Source organism: Ictalurus punctatus, chromosome 25 (genome assembly GCF_001660625.3).
Source record: "Ictalurus punctatus breed USDA103 chromosome 25, Coco_2.0, whole genome shotgun sequence".
NCBI lineage: Eukaryota > Metazoa > Chordata > Actinopteri > Siluriformes > Ictaluridae > Ictalurus > Ictalurus punctatus.
In genome coordinates this window covers 1,466,378-1,486,508 of record NC_030440.2, presented here as the reverse complement: position 1 = coordinate 1,486,508, position 20,131 = coordinate 1,466,378, and the positions used below count along the sequence as shown (strand labels likewise).

General features: G+C 41.4%; 1 protein-coding gene across 8 annotated transcripts; it reads left to right on the top strand.

The window, feature by feature from the left end:
* Positions 1-2,616: 2,616 nt before the first annotated feature.
* taf1b (TATA box binding protein (Tbp)-associated factor, RNA polymerase I, B) lies at positions 2,617-19,971 on the top strand. Of its 8 annotated transcripts, XR_006981016.2 has the most exons (17): positions 2,617-2,768; positions 2,978-3,076; positions 4,683-4,773; positions 5,566-5,663; positions 5,746-5,838; positions 7,236-7,347; positions 7,425-7,593; positions 8,371-8,470; positions 8,564-8,711; positions 8,837-9,014; positions 10,020-10,090; positions 10,271-10,361; positions 10,444-10,514; positions 11,993-12,221; positions 14,038-14,292; positions 15,611-15,728; positions 19,955-19,971. XR_006981016.2 is itself a non-coding variant. In XM_017456083.3 (15 exons), the coding sequence occupies exons 1-15, from the start codon at positions 2,751-2,753 to the stop codon at positions 14,127-14,129; spliced, it is 1,656 nt and encodes a 551-aa protein (XP_017311572.1). In that variant the 5' UTR covers positions 2,617-2,750; the 3' UTR covers positions 14,130-14,406. The 8 variants fall into 8 exon arrangements, 6 of the variants coding, with proteins under 6 accessions (XP_017311572.1, XP_017311571.1, XP_017311577.1 ...); XR_001810571.3 differs by lacking the exons at positions 15,611-15,728; positions 19,955-19,971 and adding an exon at positions 14,782-15,601; XM_017456083.3 differs by lacking the exons at positions 15,611-15,728; positions 19,955-19,971 and having other exon boundaries at positions 14,042-14,406.
* The last annotated feature ends 160 nt before the right edge of the window (positions 19,972-20,131 follow it).

Below are 20,131 nucleotides of genomic sequence, written 5' to 3'. Positions count from 1 at the left end.
ATTAACACTGGATGTTATTATATTCATGTTTTAGGCTTGAATTCATGCAGCGTGGACGTATGAGAACCAGACCAATCACAAACCTATAGAAATTGCCCAAGTAAGCATGATTCCATGGTACGTTTTTAAAGGTAGACGAAACAGTTGCATGTGAAATAGTGAGCAGCTCCCACTCTGAAGTCTCTCCATTTGTTTCTGTTTCCATGGAGCTGCATGTCCTCATGTCATAACGCTCTCTTACACTCCCACACGAACCCACTCGAGCAGCCGCCCCCACACACACACATTATACAAAGGAGATCACGCTGATCTGTGGTCATAGAAAAGATCTATTATGCAAAGCACAAGAACTCCAGATTTGAATACACAACTGCAGTAATTAATAATTCAGTCTTACAGTAGTCAGTCTTCAGCCCAGCTGGACTTGTATAAACACTATAGGTGTCCAACATTCAACAACTTGAATTTAGATACTGTGTGAAAAAGGAACAGGATTCATGTGAAGATTTCACTTGCTGTTTTGTTCTACTGTTTTGTGAGTGGGGTTCAGATTCACTTGTTTGACCCTTTATTTGTTTGTAGCTTCAATTAATGTGATGGAAAAAAATGAACGGCAGCTTTGAAGCTGTCAAAAGAGGACTGCCCAAGTGCGCCCTCTAGCGGAATGCGTGCGCCTAGCAGTCTGGTTTCACGGCTATATAGGGCAGGGGTTCTCAGGGACCCTTTTCTTTGTCAAATAAATTCCACTGAAACCCTGAGCACAGGTTTATTTTATCAAAATAGTCCAAATATTTCTATATTTGTCTCATTACTCAAATGTGTACTGCAATTTCCTGGCTATTTATTGCGCCATATATTAATCCTGAGCTTCAGAGCACATTAAGCACGAACGTTTTATTGTTTACACTTTAATGTTTTAGCATTTTCTGGTTTATACTTCAGATATGTATTTTTTAAAAGTATTACTCCGAATTAAACAACATTAATAGAATTTGATTGAACCCACAACGGTAGAAATGTCACAACTTCTCATCAAATCATTTCCGGGTACACAATCGGACACACCTCTCCGCCAACCAATCAGATGATAGCTCGTGGAAGGATTTGGCGCGAGCAATATCTCTGTGTGCGCGGCATTTCCCCTTCATGCCCCTCTCTGCATCTCTGTGTGCGTTTACCCTTCATGCCCCTCTCTGCATCTCTGTGTGCATTTACCCTTCATGCCCCTCTCTGCATCTCTGTGTGCTGCATTTACCCTTCATGCCCCTCTCTGCATCTCTGTGTGCAGCATTTACCCTTCATGCCCCTCTCTGCATCTCTGTGTGCTGCATTTACCCTTCATACCCCTCTCTGCATGTGTGTGCAGCATTTACCCTTCATGCCCCTCTCTGCATCGCCATGCAAAGAGGCAAATACGCAATAACGCAGAAGTATAAACCAAACTGATAGGCCTACGTGGTTTGGGATTAAACCTAGTCAGTTCAAATGACCTGTAAAAGAACACTTAGAAGAACTCAATAACAAAATATAATCATTTTGATCATTCTGGGTTGTAATTTCCTTTCATTTCCTGGTGGAATGCATTGCAATTATTATTATTATTATTATTATTATTAGTAGTAGTAGTAGTAGTAGTAGTAGTAGTAGACCTGGTAGTTGTAATAGTAGTATATTTAGTACAGTATTATTATTATTATTATTAATAACAACAATAACATAATTTAAAAAATAATAATAATAATAATAAAAAATAAAATAATTACATTTTGAATAAAATATTAATGTCCTTAATTTTTATGCATTTTCTAAATACAGTTCGACTTCACTTTCATATCATATATTCCTATTCTGGGTTAATCGCAGAATATGTGATTTCCAATAGGAACAACTGGTTTCGATATCAAGGGGCACAGAGGTTTATTGGTTAGCAAGTTTGCCTCGCACCTCCAGGGTTGAATACCAAGTCCGTCCTTCGTGCTCAGACCATACGGACCTCGTGCTTCGGAGGTTTCCTCCAGGTACGCCGGTTTCCTTCCCCAGTCCAAAGACATGTCTTATGGGCTGATTGGCATTTCTAAATTGTCCCTAGTATGTGAATGTGTGTGATTGTTTCCTGCGATGGGTTGGTACCCCATCCAGGGTGTCCCCCACCTTGTGTCCCGAGTCCCCTGGGATCCCCTGCGACCCTGTGTAGGATTAGCGGTACAGAAAACGGACGGATGATGGTATGATCATTGCTATCCAGAAAGGATTTGATAAAATAGATGTGATGGAGTCCTTGACTTTGTTTATCCCATGAATGCTGTTGGAGAGAGGTCTAAACATCCATCCAACAAATGTTTTTGGGCCATTTGTTCCAGGATGTAGTTGCATATGGAGTTGAGACTTAATAGATCATTAACCTATAATGGCTGAAGTGGCATGCTTCCAGTAGCCCAAAGACTAGAGGAGTAGTTGAAGTATTTGAGGGGTTTCAATGCCAAATGGCTACATATTTTCGATACAAGGACTGCAAGTGGGACCAACCTGGGGTACACTCAGTATATATACACATATGGTCTGAGTACACACAAAAGCTCGTGCACTTTGATACTGAGCCTCGGGCTCTTATTTTGAAATGTTGTTATTTTTATAGCGCGAGGACCCCATTTTGGATTTTCCCCTCATGTGGTGATGAACTTTGAGGGGAGTTAGGCATTTTGTTTGATAAATTAATATCTTCTCTGAAGCGTTACTGAAATCCTCTGAAGATGGACGAAGAGATAACGGTGAGTGTTAAAGATGTTAAAACTTTTTTTGTTGTTGAAAAATAATAATAATAAAAATAATAATAATGAAACACGTTCCAAAACTGCAAGACCAGCGAGCTAACCGTTAACGTTGAAGCTAAATCCAATAACAAACCTGATAAAAGATGAGCAAATTGTTTCCAAAACCGAACCTGTGTTCGTTTGGCTGATTAATGTTGTGTTTTTAGGACGGTTACAGTGAACCCTGTGGACAGTGTGGCTCAGTGTGTTGGGGTGTTACAAACGGAGGGCAGTTCTTCTGTAAAAACTGCCACAATGTTATTGAGGTGAGAGTTTTTTCATCACTTCCTAGCAAACAAACAAACACACACTACTATTGTAGTTAAACGTGCATTGTGCCTGGACTCCTAGCCCATTTTAATCAAGTAACACACTGTTGTAGGCTCAGAGTTAGAGACTGCAGATGCGACATAGCGCCTGTAGAGGGCGCTCAAGAGGGCAAGAGATTACAGGATTTGTAACGAGTGTGTATTGCATTGGAAGAATGTGGCACTTTTTTGTTTTTATTAATTAATTCGAGCAATATCATACAGCTAAAATAGTCTAAGAACTAGAAACTTTCTTTTCCAGTTTATAGTGATACCCCCCCCCCCAAACTTGCAAATATTTCCAATTTATTTTGTATTTCATTCTCCACCCTTTTATTTTTGTTCTCTCTCTCTCTCTCTCTCTCTCTCTCTCTCTCGTTCCCCCCCCCCCCCCCCCCTTCTCGTTTTTGTTATCTGTTATGGTCTGAATATTGTTTCAAGCATTTAAAAAAATAAAATAAAAACCTCGTCAGTAAATTCTACAAGTTACCCCAAACACGCTGTCCTGTTATTATGTGATATGGAGGATCTCCGTCATTTTGACCATGTCATGGTTGTTAGTAAAGGTGCCGTTCATGTAGTCTCTATCCGATAAGACCTGATATCCTGTTTCTCAGAAAACTAGGCTTTCTACACTGCGGTTTTACAGTCTCTTTTAGCATCGTCACACTCATCCCTTATAATACGGAATCATGCTGAAAAATATAACGCTCGCATCCCTTAAAGCGTCGGTAAGGGACATGACTGACTCCTTATTTTTGTGCACGTCGTTACAGACGTACTCCGGGTTTTCGCGGTGGTGAGAATAACATCATAATGAATACAATCCAACTATTTCACACGAAAGCTTAAAATCTGTGCTATGGGGCAGAGAATGACTGGAAAGCTCTGTGTGAGATTGCACTTGGATGCTCTGGTTACGGAGACTCGGTGGCACGTTTAAAAGAAAATAATAAATAAAAAGTCTTCCAACACAAATTTGCACATCAACCTCAAGAAGTTGTTGAGGTACAGGTCTGATCAGAAGGTTGCGAGTTCAAATCATAGCATCGCCGAGCTGCCACTGCTGGGCCCTTGAGCAAGGCCCTTCACCCCCCCCAACTGCTCAGTTTTATACAGTAAATGAGAGAAATGTAACACTCTGGTTAAAGGCATCTGCCAAATGGTATAAATGTTTGACGTAGAGCTTTTTCATTCACCCACGGTGGACTGCCTGACCAGAAACAACCTGCAGCAGGTGATAACCAGGTCTGAGACACGGTGTGGAATCACTGAGATCCTTTTTACCTCATGACCCTTATTTTTCTATGTTGAATTCATCAGCCCTAATCTCTACATTTATTACCGCAGTTAATCCCTGAAGTCTTCCAAATCAAATGATCAGGTTGTTTGTAAAGTCCTTTATGAGCTGAGTTGGGTATAAGAGGGAAAATACGAAAATGGACACGGTCCTCCTAAGACTAGAACGGCTAGAATCTGTATAGAGAACTTACACAGAGAACACTCGGGGCAATGTGTGTGTCTTCTTGAGTTCGTCATGAATCTGATTGTTCCCAATTCGCAGAGGATGAAAGAAGTTGAGGATATGAGCAGATTTACCGTCAACAGCAGGATCTCCTCTTTATCATCAAGCAAACGGAAGCGGGAGGTAAAAGGTTAGTCCAGGTTCTGTGTCAGATGTCCAGTGCGCTAGCCATGTTTCCATCCACGTGTTTTTATGCGAATTTTTGAGATATCGCATTTAAAAAAAATAAAAATAAAAAAAGCTGGATGGAAACTCCAGATGTGAATAAAATCTCCCAAAAACTTATGCGCTCAGTTGAAGTGAGCACTTCAGAATTTTTGTATTCAGTAAGAAGACATGCGCGTGAACCACCGTGGAATAAATTCCTCAAAGGTGCATCCGAAAAGTCACGTGACTTTGTCTCAGCAGCTCACGTGACGCGTAACCGCACTAACCAGCGGCCCAGTCTCCTTGCGCAGCAACTCAAATGTAGTTTTTGTCAGTCTGCAATGCCTGAGCATGAAGTCTGTCGTCAAAAGGGTTTGGTATCGTTACCTCCCAGGACTCGCACGATTCCGCTCCCAAATATCAAGCGTCCGACTCGGACCGCAAGATAGCGTGAGGTTTGTGATGAGTGTTTCGTCCGCACAAGTGACGTATCCTATTGAAAACAGGAGCCGCACTGACTTCCGTTTGTATTAATACTTTCCCCAGAAGTGATGGTTTCCTTCTCTTGTTCACATGGGATGGAAACAGCGCTTTATTCGCAACGGTGTTCTATGCAAAATTCAAATCACGTTAAATTTCTTTCGTCTTAAAAAAAGATCAACTTGGATGGAACCCTGGCTAGCGATGTAATATCGCTGTAATCCCCGACGTGACGGCTTATACGTCACAACTTCCGAACCATGTCCACTCTGTCGTATGTTTGTGTGTGTTTTAGGACGTGCGCGAGAATGGATGATTTGCGAAGGCTTTCAGTTGATCCTTAAACTTCAGGCCGAAGCGTTGGTTGATCTGGGCGTCTGCCCTCAGTTGAAGGTCAGTGAGAGCGACCCAAATAATGTAGACGTCAGAAAAGTATAAATTTCCCATGTCATTTTAAATGAAGTGTGTCTCACAGACGGATGTGTTATGGATTTTCTGGAAGCGATACATGCAGAAGACCAGGCAGGCGTACACGAGAAACCCAGTGAACATTCTCAGAGGTTCAGCGGTGAGTTTGAAACCACCCAAGTTTTGCATCTGTCCTCGTGTGTAGTTGATCTTGGGTAGAAGGTCCACGATAGGTTTTTAACTTAAGATGTCTTTAACGCTTAAAGGAAAACTCCACCCTTCAGTATGTTTATACTGCAATGTTTCTGACGTCTTTAGCGATCTCTGTTATTCTCGTGAGCAGTTAGCCGGTGGACGTTGCCAGCGCAGTTACAATGCTTTTTAATAGGAGGACAAATTGAGACGTCTCGATCATAAGTGATTAAAAAAAGAAGAAGAAAACTTAAAAACAGAAGAGCAAGGGCTTCTTTTTCACTCACTAGTTTCCAGCTGTGTGTTATATCATTGACGAGAAACCCACTGCAGACATGGTGGAGATAAGAAGACCGTTTGTCAGTTCTAAGGACGAACTCGCGTTCTCACGAACGCTGGTCTCGCCAGGCTACGTTGAAAGGGTGTACTCGGAAGGACAGGAGGACATAGGACGCGTCTTTGCGAGGATTGAGGTGTGCCGTGAGCTTCCCGTTGTACGACGGACCGTCCCAGCATATTTCTAGTAGTGGGACAGGGTCCTCGTCTCTTCAGTGCCCCCCCGAGTAATACGTTTCAGCCGGTTAATAGGTTTTACTGTTAATCGGCTGATTAACCGAAAGTCTATGAAGTATGTTTTAATGTAGTAAGCCCTCTGTTTGCAACTGCGACCTCGCGTTAATTAAAAACTAAGCTAATGAGTTTACAGTTACCTCAGGATGGACGCTAGTCATTAGTTTAATTAAAATATTTTTGTGGGATAAATTCAGCTTCTCAACAAATATAATATCGTCGATATCAAGAACACATCCGGGTAATTTGATGGCATTGACTGCAGTATTTGAATGACACTTGAAGCTTTGGAGCTTTACCTGCTTGACCAGAATGCACGGCTGAGGAAGTCACGGAGCGAGAAAAAACTAACGCACTACTGCATCGCTCTCTTTAGGTAAAAATGCAGCAAGGGCTAAATCACACCGTCACCACTATCAGCCGGTAGTCAGTTGGCATTTTGGTTAATGTAGGAAACCGAAATTAGACCAACACGTACAATGAAAGGGGGTTAAACCAAAAAAGGCAACTCAGAATTTCACTATGAAGTGCATCTTGAAGATCAGACGTTAAATATAAGGTTATCTATCAGTTTGCAAGTTGTTCAGGCGTGATTTTTCCTTTAGCTTACCTTTGTAAATGTCAAGCTCACCATATGAGGAAAGTATGAATAACCACTGTAGCAAATTGTACAGAAGAATTAGTCTCCACTGGTGGTACCAAATTTTGAGTCTTCTGATTGTTGGCTAAACAAACCAACCAAAACATTTTGATGTGTCCTCTGATGCTCCAGTTAAAATCTCTTGCATGCACAAGTTCACGCCTCAGGACCAGACCAGTGACACCGAGGTCGAGTCATCCGCCGCTTTCAGCGACGCGTCATGTCACTCTGAGACTGGCTCGATGATGGGAGCCAGCAGCGTCTCTGGTATCTTTGTAGGTTCTTTTTACATCAACATGATTACCTTGTTAGATTATTCTGCTTATGGTTTTCAACGTTTGCAGGATACTCCAGTGATGGGAGATCTTCAGTGTGTTCGGGCTCCATGGACGCCGAATGCTACTTTGGACAGAAAGACAGGAAGAACCTGATGACCATGCCCCGAACGCTAGCTTTCTGCTATCTGGCTCTGCTTTGGGTCCGGGAGGCCATCACCCTGGCGGACTTGCTCAGGTAAAAAAAAAAAAAAAAAAAAAAAAAGAGGACTACTTGGATCTTTTTTTTTCTACTGCACAGAGTACCGTAACTTTCAGCTACTTTAAAAAAAATTTTTTAATTGGGGTGTAACAGTACACAAAATTAAAATTTGATACCATACTGTAGCTTCTCCTGATTTGAGGTAAAGAGAACGCTACTTTTTCGAAGGAGGGCGTGTTTGAGCTTGGTTAAATACCTTACGTTAAATATAAGCGTTTATACGTTCTAGCCCATTTTATGGTGATAGCCCCCTGACATCGGTTACAGTTACGTAGTGCTTTTCTAGACACTCAAAGCGCTTTACGTAGTATGAGGGGTGGGGGGTGGGGATCTCCTCAACCATCACTAATGTGTAGAATCCACCTGGACGATGCGACGGCAGCCATAGTGCGCCAGAACGCCCGCCACACACCCGCTATCCGTGGAGAGGAGAGCGTGATGTAGCCAGTTCAGAGATGGAGATTATCATAGGTCCTTGTTAGAGAAGGGCCAATGGGGGAATTTCGCCAGGACACCGGGGTTATACCTCTACTCTCTTTTACCATAAGTGTCCGGGGATTTTTAATTCCCACAGAGAGTCAGGACCTCAGTTTAACGTCTCATCCGAAAGACTGTGCTGTTTTTACAGTATAGTGTCCCCGTCACAGGGTGAGCGCCCCCTGAAATATATGCCGAATGGATTTTGTCAAAATACATCTGTCTTTCGTATCCGAGCTTTTTGCTGTGCCTAAATTAGTGTTATTTCTCTTGCAGGTTGGTGTCTAAGGGCCACATCCCTTATGTCAATGCTCATGCACTTTTTCCTGAAGACATGAAGTTCTTTGGCAAGGATGCCATGATCTTTAGAGTTGAGGTGAGCAAGCAAACTTTACTGATTGTGTCACAGTGGAACATGTATTCAGATTATTGCCTGTAGTGTCTATAAACACATGTTGGTGCTCTCCAGTCTATCCCCTCTTACAGTAATGTACACAGGGACGCGGCGAGTCTGGCGGCACTGATCGAGCTGCCTGCTTTCCCTCCTGTGACTCCGGACTGCCTCCTTCATCCAGCTCTGCTCACATTACGCTATTTAATGGATGCTAACCTTCCCGGTGAGTTTGCACGAAGCAGTGAAGAAAAGCTAGTAAGGGTCAGCTCAGTGAATCTTTCATTAGTGTTCATTTTCTCTTCCGTCAGCTGTTTGTTTTTTTTTTTTTTTCTTCTTCTTTCCTTTCAGACAAGCTTCATGCATTAGTTCGTGAAGTAATACAGAAAACATCTATGGGGACAGACTCATTTCTGACCTTTGACCCTACTGAGAGAAAGCCTAGACTTCCGTGCTATGATCTTCAGGCCGCAGCGCTCATTGTTGTGTGCATGAAGCTTCTGTTCAGGCTGGACGATAATGTGGAGTGGTGAGCATCCTTCATGGAGATAATGATTGCATCAGCATTATTTTATTATATTTGTTGAGAATCAGTAAGGCAATGGTTAAAAAAACGTGTATATTATCTCCACGTTACTGGAGTTATGGCACTATATCTTTAGTGTTGTTTGATAGTTTAGGGAGAGATGATTGCATGCTGTACTAGTGGTAGAGTTCTATAACAGCTTTGAGCTCTATGACTCTCACTGTACTCAATTTTATCCAGTTTTCATACCTAGGTACATTTTATTTATTTATTTATTTATTTATTTAAATGTATCTGGCCTAGAATAAGATACTCCAGCACTCTGGTGTCTGACTCGAGTCAGCATGATGCAGTCCTTTTTTTAATTTATTTGTTTGTTTGTTTATTTATTATAACCCATTGTACAAGTTTTGCACTTAGTTTTGATTATACAGGAGACTCTGTTATACATTACTGGTCAAAAGTTTAGACACACTCATTCTTTATTTTTATTACAACCCCCCCCCCCCCCCCCCCCCAAGTCATCAACACTCTGGAGTAACACAGCGGGAACTATTGGAATTATGTTGTGATAGAAATCCTAAATAAATCATAATTTCATATTTTAGCATATTCAAAGTAGACACACTTTTTTGCCTAGAATTTCCAGAAATGTATTCTTGGCGTTTTCTCGGCCGATTTCTCGAGGGATTTCCCTGAGAGGCTTTTAAAACAGGATGAAAGGAGTTCACACCGACGCCGGACTCTTATCGACTGCTTTTCGGAATATTTCGCTCCGAGTCGTCCGTTTAAAAACGTATTTTTTTTCGTAAATAAAACGTTAGTTTTCTAATGAAAGAAACGAACACGTCGGGCCGATTATATTTTAGTCTACAACGCCGACTTCAAACATTTAATCACACGCCTTCAGATCAAAAGATTTCTAAGATCATGAGAAACGTTTCAATCGAGTGTCCACTAACTTTTGACCAGTCGTGTATGTCTGTTTCTCTTTTATTACTTTTCAAGGAAGTTGGCAAAGAAATCAGATGAAAAAATAAATGAAATGGACCACGGGAAGAGCAAGACAACCAAGCGAGGTAGACAATTGTGATCTCATGTTGGGGAAAGGAAACGGATAGAAGATAATGTTTTTTATTAGAGATTAGCAATCAGGAGTTTTATGATGAGCGCAGAAACTCACCTGAGTAACGATATTGCTCTTCCGTTTCACTGAAACTTAGTTTGTCTCCGATCACATAACAGCCCCTCTGTTGCAGGTGGAAAGATGTTTAGTCTGAGGAAATGGTTTATGGTTGTACAGCCCGCACTGGAACGAGCCAGGAAAAAAGAACAGCAGGCGACGGCCATGTGAGAAGCTTTTTCTCATAAAACCTTGTTTATTGAGTATGCGATCTGACCTAATATTTCATATTTCACTCTACCCCCTCAGGCAACAGTGGAAATCTGAGACGCCCATAATACCGTCTTTGAAACATAAAACCGTCGTACTAAAACGGAGACGTAAGTGCAGAAGCGCCGTCATATTCTTTCGCGCTTACAGAGACATGAAAATCATTGTACACTGGTGCAGTAGGAACACATGCCAGCATTGGGAAAAGGAATATTTTCTTCTTTGTTGTTTGGTCTGGGCTTAATTAGTGGTTTCAGAGGAATCTTTGGGAAATCCCATCATGTCCTGTGGTGAGTGGTTGGTATGAAAAGTTTGCACTTATTTACCACAATGATTTTCAGAAATGTCTTGGTTTCATGTATCTTTTAATACTCAAGGTATGAATTGCGAGCGTAATGCCTACAGGTGGAAAATCTGTCAAGCGACTCCTCAGATTCATTTTGTCCACTGAAAAAAAACATTTTATATATATAAGGTCTTGGTTGACACTAAAGAAAACAGGGTCATTATGGGCAGTAAAGAAGACATTGCTCATATTTAAAAATTGTCTTTATTGTTTAACCTTTTGATCTTTTGTTTAAAAAAAAATCACAAAAATACTCTGCTCTCATGGATATCAAACAATTGCAAACACAACACAGGTTTCTCCAAAAAATATATATATATCTTTGTTAAATATAGGTGTGCAATAGTTATTGCCATCCCTGTGAATTCATGGACCTGGACATTTTGTTAGGACACATGGCATCATGGACGCTATCAAATATCAACAGATATTAAATGAAAACCTGACTGCCTCTGACAGAAAGACTCAAATGGGCTCCAAAACATACCTCAAAATCAACACAGAAATGGTTTACTGACCACAAAATCAAGGTCCTGCCATGACCATCCCAGTCCCCTGACCTGAACCCCATAGAGAACCTGTGGGGTGAACTGAAGAGGAGAGTCCACCAGCGTGGGCCTGGAAATGTGAAGGATCTGGAGAGATTCTGTCTGGAGGAACGCTCCCAGATCCCTCGCCATGTGTTCTCCAACCTCATCAGGCGTTATAGGAGAAGACTCCGAGCTGCTATCTTGGCAAAGGGAGCTAGCACAAAAGTATTGACTAAAAGGGTGCCAATACTTGTTGCACACACACACACACACACATATATGTATATGTGTATGTGTGTGTGTGTGTGTATGTATGTATGTATGTATGTATGTATATATATATATATATATATCTTTTTTTTTTTGATAAACCTATGTTGTGTTTGCAAATTGTTTGATATCCATGAGAGCAGAGTATTTTTGTGATTTTTATTTTTTTCTTAACAAAAGATCAAAAGGTTAAACAGTAAAGACAAATTTTTCACAGCCGCCTTTGCTCATATTTACCAAGGGTGCCAATATTAGTGGAGCGCACTGTGTCATGCAAATCTGAGATACAGTGTGCTAAATCCCAGGGCCAAACTGGGGTAACCAAACTTGTGGCAACCGTCCACAAACTTTTGGTCGTACGGTGTAGCAAAAACCTTCGCTTTTTCTTTATCGCCGCTACGGTCGAACACGAGGCTTTTTCGTCACTCTCTCCATCTCTCAGGTGTGGTTGAGCAGCTACAGAGCAGTTTCAAAGCTCTTTCTGGCTCAGCTCCAGAACAGCAGGCTTCCACCCCATCCAGCTTCACCTTCCTCTGGGGAGATGAGGATGGAGCTGATGGACCCAGTCTGCACCACAGGTGCCTGGACTATCTGATGATGAACAAGAAAAGAATCTGGCACTTTGTCAACCGAAAATATTGGCACACTGACTTGAGGAGATGCCATAAACGGTAAAGCACCCAAATTTAAATGTTTAAGAAAAATTGTACATAGAAAAGTCATCGACTGCTCTTAGATCGTTGACAGTTGATGATACGGAAGGGGGATTCTGAACAGTTTTGAGGGTGTGGTCTGTGTTGTGTTGCGTTCTGTCAAAATTGATATTAATTGATGCCACTAACGTAGCGCTGTTTGAGACTGCAGGCGCAATTTAATGCCAATACTTGGTGCTTCATTTATAAAGATCAGTAAAAGGACCATACGGTGCTATGAAAAAGTATTTGCCCCCATCCTGATTTCTTCTGTTTTTGTGTATATCGTACTAAATAGTTTTAGGTCTTCAGATGAAATGCAACATAAAACAAAGGCATCCTGAGAAAACACGCAATACAGTTTGTTTATTTTTTTATTGAAGCAGAAAGTTATCCAACACCTTTCACCAATGTAAAAACTAATTGCCCCTTTAAACTTAAAATCGGGCTGTGCCACTTTTAGCAGATCAGTCTTTCACTTACTTCTAGGACTAGGATTTTTTTTACTCATGCTTTGGATCGTCATCTTGCTGCATAATCCAGTTGCGCTTGAGTTTCAATTTACGGACTGAAGACCGGACATTCTCCTGTAGGATTTTCTGGTAGAGAGCAGAATTCATGTTTCCCCTCAATTACTGCAAGTTGGCCAGAACCTGAAGCAGCAAAGCATCCCCACACCATCACACTGCCTCCACCATGCTTGACCGCAGGTATGATGATCTTTTTGTGGAATTCTGTGTTTGGTTTACGCCAGATGTAACGGGACTCCTGTTTTCCAAACAGTTCCACTTTCGACTCATCAGTCCACAGAACATTCTCCCAAAAGGTTTGAGGATCATCAAGGTGTGTTCTGGTGAAATTCAGACGAGTCTTAATGTTCTTCTGGGTCAGCAGTGGTTTTCATCTCGCCACTCTTCCATGGAGCCATTTCCCCCAGTGTCTTTCTGATAGTGGAGTCATGAACACTGACCTTTATTGATGTAAGAGTGACCTGTAGGTCCTTTGATGTTGTCCTCGGCTCTGTTGTGACTTCCTGGATGAGTCGTCGCTGTGCTCTTGGAGGAAGTTTGGAAGGTCGGACACTTCTGGGAAGGTTCACTACCGTGCCGAGTTTTTCCATTTGGAGATAACGGCTCTCGCTGTGGTTCTTTGGAGTCCCAGAGCCTTTGTAATAGCTTTGTAACCCTTCCCAGACTGATGTCTTTCAATCACCTTCTTCCTCATCATTTCTGGAATTTCTTTCAGTTTTGCCATAGTGTGTTACTGAGTAAGACCTTTTAACCAACTTCATGCTGATGAGAAAGTTCTATTTAAGTGTTGATGTGATGGAACAGGGTTTGCAGTAATCAGGTCTGGTTGTGTCTCGTCCAGCTGATCTCCATTATGAATGCACTTTAATAGATTTGGGGAATTAGTAACTACGGGGGCAAATACATTTTCACACAGGCTCAATTGGTATTAGATAACTTTTTTTTTTTGCTTCAATAAATAACATTATCATTTAAAATCTGTATTTCGTGTTCACTCGGGTTGCCTTTGTTTTATCTTAGATTGTGTTTTAATTTCTGAAACAGTTTACTACGAGATGTACACAAAAACAGAAGAAATACTTTCTCACAGCACTGTAGGCGAACATCCTCAAAGTGTGGTTACTTCCATAATTCTTGCCCGGGGTTGTATCAACTGTAATTATAACCGAACAGCGTCGTTCAGTCGAATAAGTAAGCTAACAAATGGTCTTGGCATTTAGGCAGATGAATATGATCATTTCAGGAATGTCCTTGTCTCTGTGCAGTCAGTGTGGGGACCATTTCGGTGAGCTGGAGCCTACTTTGCCCAGGATGTACGTGTGGTTGCTGGGACTCTTCTCTTTCATGCTGGGTGTAGAAGATGCAAAGCTGCACGGTGCGGTCGTCCAGGTCGAACAAGGGCTACTGAGAAAGACGGGCCACAAAGAAACACCAGAAAACCTCGACGAATGAAGATCGCTAGGATTTCAGTGTTTTCTTCTGTTACGCATTAGAACAGAGTGAGATGCAACCTTTGTAAGGTTTGTAAAGTTTGACAGTCGTCTGTGTTTTTATACTGTGTAGTTTCATATAACCATTTCTTGTTTTGTTTTGTTTTTTGGCATACAATAAAAGGATGAGTGGTTGAAATGGAACATTTGGGTGTTTATGCACTGATTTTCTCAAATCAACGCGTAGTTTAAAGGCGGGAATTTGTACGTGTGCTTTCTTCTTCTTCTTCTTATGGTGTATAGGAGAGTGCTTCACTGCTCATTATAAATGGATCCTGCTTTCTTCAAATTTACATGCACGGTTATAAAGTTCCCTTTATTTCACAGTCCGGTTCAGACCTCTCAGCGTCCTGGAATGATGCAGTTGAACGTATAGATTTAAAGATCTCGCCTCTAAAATGATCCAGTGTACAAAGGTTACTTTTAAAAGGGCAGCGTGTATGACGTAGAGCTCTTTTCTGCCTGCGAAATACATTTATAATTGCAACAAAAATTGACCGGTATTTCCCTTCTCTCCAGCCGACTCTACCTTCGCTGTTGAAACTGTTCGCTGCGGAAGAGGGAAGATGGGAGAAAAGTTAAACCGACTCATTTCTGGACCAGGAAAATCTAAACATGTAAACAAAATGTGAAATACAGAAACTATTGAACTACGGTGCACACGGAAATGCGTCTGTGCACGGATTCAAATCTGTTCATCTTTACACTAGTTTGTAATGGACGGAACGTTGGTTAAGATGATCTCCGCTGTAACGTTAGCATCTGTGGCGGCTTTCGTCGTCGATGTAGAAATAATACGCCATTAATAATTATATGTGAATAATACATTTTATGCATGCACGAGAATTTAATATATATTTGTTTTATTCAAGATATTTAGATATCACATTCTTTTTGCGTTGCCATAAACACTTTTCACTGTCCTATACGAAGCTGTTTCTCAGGGGGGCATTAAGCCCAGAGGACACTAAATCAAACTTATCTTTTACATGTGTATATATATGATGTGTTGGTCAAATTTGCAGTCTTCTGACTATTCTAAACGAATTACAATCTGAATCGAAGGTCATTCTTGTAATGGGATTCTTGATCGTTTAAAAATAGAGGCAAGCAGGAATTGGAGGAAACCGTAAAGTAAACCAAAACCTTAGTGCTGAGCTTTGGGTACGAAAATGTTCTGACCCTAGACACCTCATTTCCTTTACTGTAGAACAGGGCTACTTTCTTATAGTGGGGGGGGGACAAAGTAACATCCAGAAAGGTCCAACCATGCACCATCCTTTTTAATTTTTTATGGTGTCAGAAATGATAGCTTTGGCACTGAGGATACTGTATGTGGTTCTCACAGGAGCAGCCAGTTGGCTCTGCAGTGCAGTGTGTAAACCAAAGATGTACTCTGATGCATAGTCTGCCCTTCGTTCAGCCTCTCAGTCACGGTCAGCTAAACCCCACGCATTAAGATGAAGGTATGATCTAGTGCTCTACTTTTTGGACTTGACATGAATAGGAAACACAAATTACGCAATATGGAGTTTAAAAACGCCAGTGTGAAAAATGTGTTTGCACAAATAGGCTTTGATTATCTCTTATTGATGGTTATTCCAAAGCTGTTTTAACTGCCTTAAGTTATTCATGGCATGTGTCAACAGTTTAGGCTGGTGGTGGTGGTGTAATGGTGTGTGGAGTTTTCTCAGTACACACTGGGCCCTTTTAATACCAATCAAGGGTCATTTGAATCCCACAGCCTATATAACTACTGTTGATGACCATGTGCATCCCTTTATGGCCACAATTTACCCATCTTATAATCTTATAATGACTACATCCAGTATGATCATTCGCATATCACAAAGCGCAGGTCGTCTCAAGCTGGTTCCATGAACTTAATGAGTTCAGTGTAGTTTAATGGCCTCCGCAGTGACCAGACCTGAATCCTATAGAGCACATCTGGGATGTGGTAGTGCAGGAGAAGCACAGCATGAATATCTGCAGCAATTATGTGATACAAACATGTCAGTATGGACCTGAATCCCAAAGGAATGTTGAAGAACCCATGCCACAAAGAATTGAACCTTTTCTGAGAGGGGGGGGGGTAATAAAAAAAATGGCCAGTGAGTGTATATATATTTCCTGTTTGGCTTGAATTAAAACCTGCAACACTTTCCAGATCAGATTGTAAAGTACGGCCCAGCTGTAACGGAACACGTCTAACCTAACAAACCCTAACTCTGCCTGTAGTTCCTACAATTGGCCATTAGGGGGACAACCAACCTAATTTTAAGAGCTGTAAAAAAAAATTTCTTTTGTCCTGTTGCTTTTCAATCTTCACCCGTTATCCATAATAGAATATCTAAGAGTAAAAACGTTCCTAAAGTTGCACCATGAAGCATAAAGTCTTTTCTACAAAATGATGCTCTTTTCTGCATTCCATTTCTGCTTGCCTTAAAATTATGCTTTTTTCCTTTTCTTCTTTGTTCTCTGAGATCTTTGTCTTTATTTTCAGCTGAGGAGGGTGAGGGGTCTCGTCTCTGTCTGTCTGCACACATCCACCCACAAAGAGGAGGGGGAGCAGGCTGATGGAACACTCACTTAGTATTTCTGTATATAACGCACCCAGCTTTTCACTTAGCAAAGAGTTAAAGCAATATTCCAGTCTTTTACGTTATAATGGAAGCTTCTGGCTGCCGTCTATAAGTTTTTTAACAGACGCAACTATGTAACAGTAAGGATAAAGTTCTTAGGACAAAGCGGATATGAGATGTCTTATGAAAGATGTTTTTAATGTAGTTTTATGCATCTCGTCTTACATTGGAGCAACAGTAGTATCCGGTTACCTCCCGTTTCCTGTAGGTTTTGTGGTATTTGTGTGGCGTCAGACCCGCACAATGACGTCACACCAATGCCAGAAATACTGTACAATTCATGAACGAATTCTCTTACATATTTCTCGTCATTCATCCGAATCACATTGACGGTTGCCTTTATAAATGACTCATGCTGTGTGTGTCACATGTCCTAAAACAGAAAGGAGTGTTAGGATCTCTTCTTAACTCCAGACCTACCCTGCTCAGTTTCACTGTTTTTCCCCTCCTCCGAAAAACCTGATCCCACTCATTAGCTAATGATCAACCCCTTTGTGCGGTATATCAAGTGTGTTCGAGGAGGAAAAACCTGAACCCGCAGAGCATTGTGTCCCCGGTACTGGAGCTGAGAACCCTGACCTAAAGGATAAATGAGACCGTAGCGTTGGAAGATCCGAACAGTTTCACGTACGCATCATGAGCTCAAAATCTGTGCCTGCAGTGCAGGATCAGACGTGTTCCTGTATTTGAGCTTAATTACCTACTCGTCAAATATCTGTCAAGGTGACGTGATCATCGTGGCTGTGTGCAGTCTTCACGCTGGTGTCGAAAACTGTTATCAGGACAGTTATCAGTTCCCTTCTAATAGAGATCAGCTCCAGATCCTTCCAGAAGCTTCTGCTTGTCCAGAGTTGCTCAGCTTCTTGCCAACGCCCGGCTCTGAGTTCATATTACACCTGTACTCCAAAATCTTGACTGACTCCCGCTGGAAGAACAAAGTTCAAAGTTTTTCTTCTCCTTTACAGAGCCCTTAAGGGTTGTTCCACATTCCCTACCAATCTCTCTGCATTCTCCAAACTTCTCTTTGAATGTCTTGCTTGCATCTTCATCCTTCATAGCATCTGCAGCCTTTTCTTTCGCATCACCGTGACTCTGGAACCCTCTCATAGTCAGACGTCCACCAAGTCAGTCCTTGTGAGATGAAATGACCTCCCGCTTACCATCCCATCCGTTCTAGTCTCCACGTTCTAGTATCCCGGCCCTGTGTGCGTTCTAGGCCAGGGGATGTCGAACTTTTTCTAGCCAGGGACCAATCTAACTGTAAAGTTAATTCTTCCGGACCCCTCAATACAGATTCATTCAACTACGTTAAATATTAAGCTCATTATTTAAAAAGTTATTTAAGTAACATTTTGAGTAACTTTACTGGAGCCATGGAGCTTTTTATTCCTGAAATGTCCACTGAAAGAACACGTTAGGCCCAAGAGACATTATTTATAGGACTCCTTTGTTTTTGAGTTATTGAGGCTTGGATTAAATCCGTTCTATTCAACTGACCAGGCTAATAATTTATAAGAACTCGGTCAATAATAAATATAACAGCTTTGATCATACTGGGTTGTGATTTCCACTTCCGTAACCAAATACTCTGAAACTGAGCCTGAAACTAGTTTAACGTCCCTACAACAGATATAACAAGTCAACACACCCCTGTAAAAATGGCAGGTTGTAGTAAGAGAAGTAAAAGGACGACACCGAGATGAGTCATGTCAGATCTTTTCCCAGCTTTAATGTGAACTCGCAACGTATACAAATAAAGTGAAAACCAGAATTTATTTATTTATTTATTTTTAAGGAAGAAGAAGAAGAAAAAAAACTATAACCTAGTCGCGTACGTGTACACACCCCTAAACTAATACTGTGTTGAAGGGCCTTTAGATTTTATTACACCACTCTTATTACATCATCATGGCACATCTTGACTGAGAAATATTTCCCCCAGAAAATCCCCAGAGGAAGAAAACACACCCATAACTACTTACACTTGTATAAAACACAGCAGAATGGGATCCTTTAATAAAGGGCACATCTCTCCTGTTTTGAAGAACTGCCGTGTTACCTGTATCTTCCAGGACAGATTGAAAAATTCATTTACTTGTTCTTAAGCTCGAAAATGTCTAGCACTGCCTTCATTGGCATTTACACAGTAGGTGTATTGGAACTGTGTAAGAATTTCAATGCACCCGTGGTGTAAACGGCAATAAGTGCATCTTAAGATCTCGTACTTCACTAACTGTCTGTCTTTCTCTCTACACCCCAACGCACCATCCGAGATCCGCTAACGTTGGCCTTGTACAAACACCCTCTGTTTAAAAAAAAAAAAAGCTGGAAAGACCTTTTATTATTACGCTTCTAAACCTTGGAACTCAATATGCAGTCGAGCTCATGACACGGTTTAAAAAAAAAATCTTTTAATTTGAAGTACCGTTAAAATACCTTTTATTGTTCATTTTCCAAATTCCTTTTTTCTTTTCTTTTTTTAAGCTAACTGCGATGAATTAATACTTCAAAATTTCTTACATTTCAATTTTCATTATCCGTTTCATCTTATTATTATTTCCTGAGGCTATTGTTTTCATTTGTTTTTTTTTTGACGTTTACTATTAGTCGTCGTCTTCATCTTCTATGTATTTATCTATTTATTTATTGTTAGTGTCATTCATGATCTGTGACTCTGAAGAGCTGAACAGTGATCCGACTGTGCTGCGGCTAAAAGAGCTAGAAGGACGAACCCACAAGAGGTGCATGAGGAGGGAGGCAGGGGAAGGGTGTGTGAGGACAGACAGCCTCTGTGCTGCTGTGGGTGGATATTCTGGCGCTGTTCCCTGCACACACCAGCTGACTGCTCGTGCATGTAAACACCATCCACATGCTTCTTGCTTGAGCAGCCCTGCCCCCAACAACACAGCACACACACGCACACACAAAGTAACCATCTAGCACCTCTCCTGATTACCTCTAGAGTGGGTTTAACTTCTGTGGCATGACTTTCATACACAGTGCTCCCTCTGATATGTGTCACACTGTTCTGCTTCCCTGAAATTGTGCAGGCTGGTGGTTGGCGTGGTCGCTCCCAGACAGGCAGAGCTATTTTAGATCAGCGGCTTCATCCTGCTGCTTTAAAGGTGGGTGGCACTGAATCAAAAATTCAGTCTTCAGAGTGCAGGGAGTGCTTCCCTCACCGTGATCTCAGCACGCAATTTAACCTTAATTGACTGGAGCCCTGT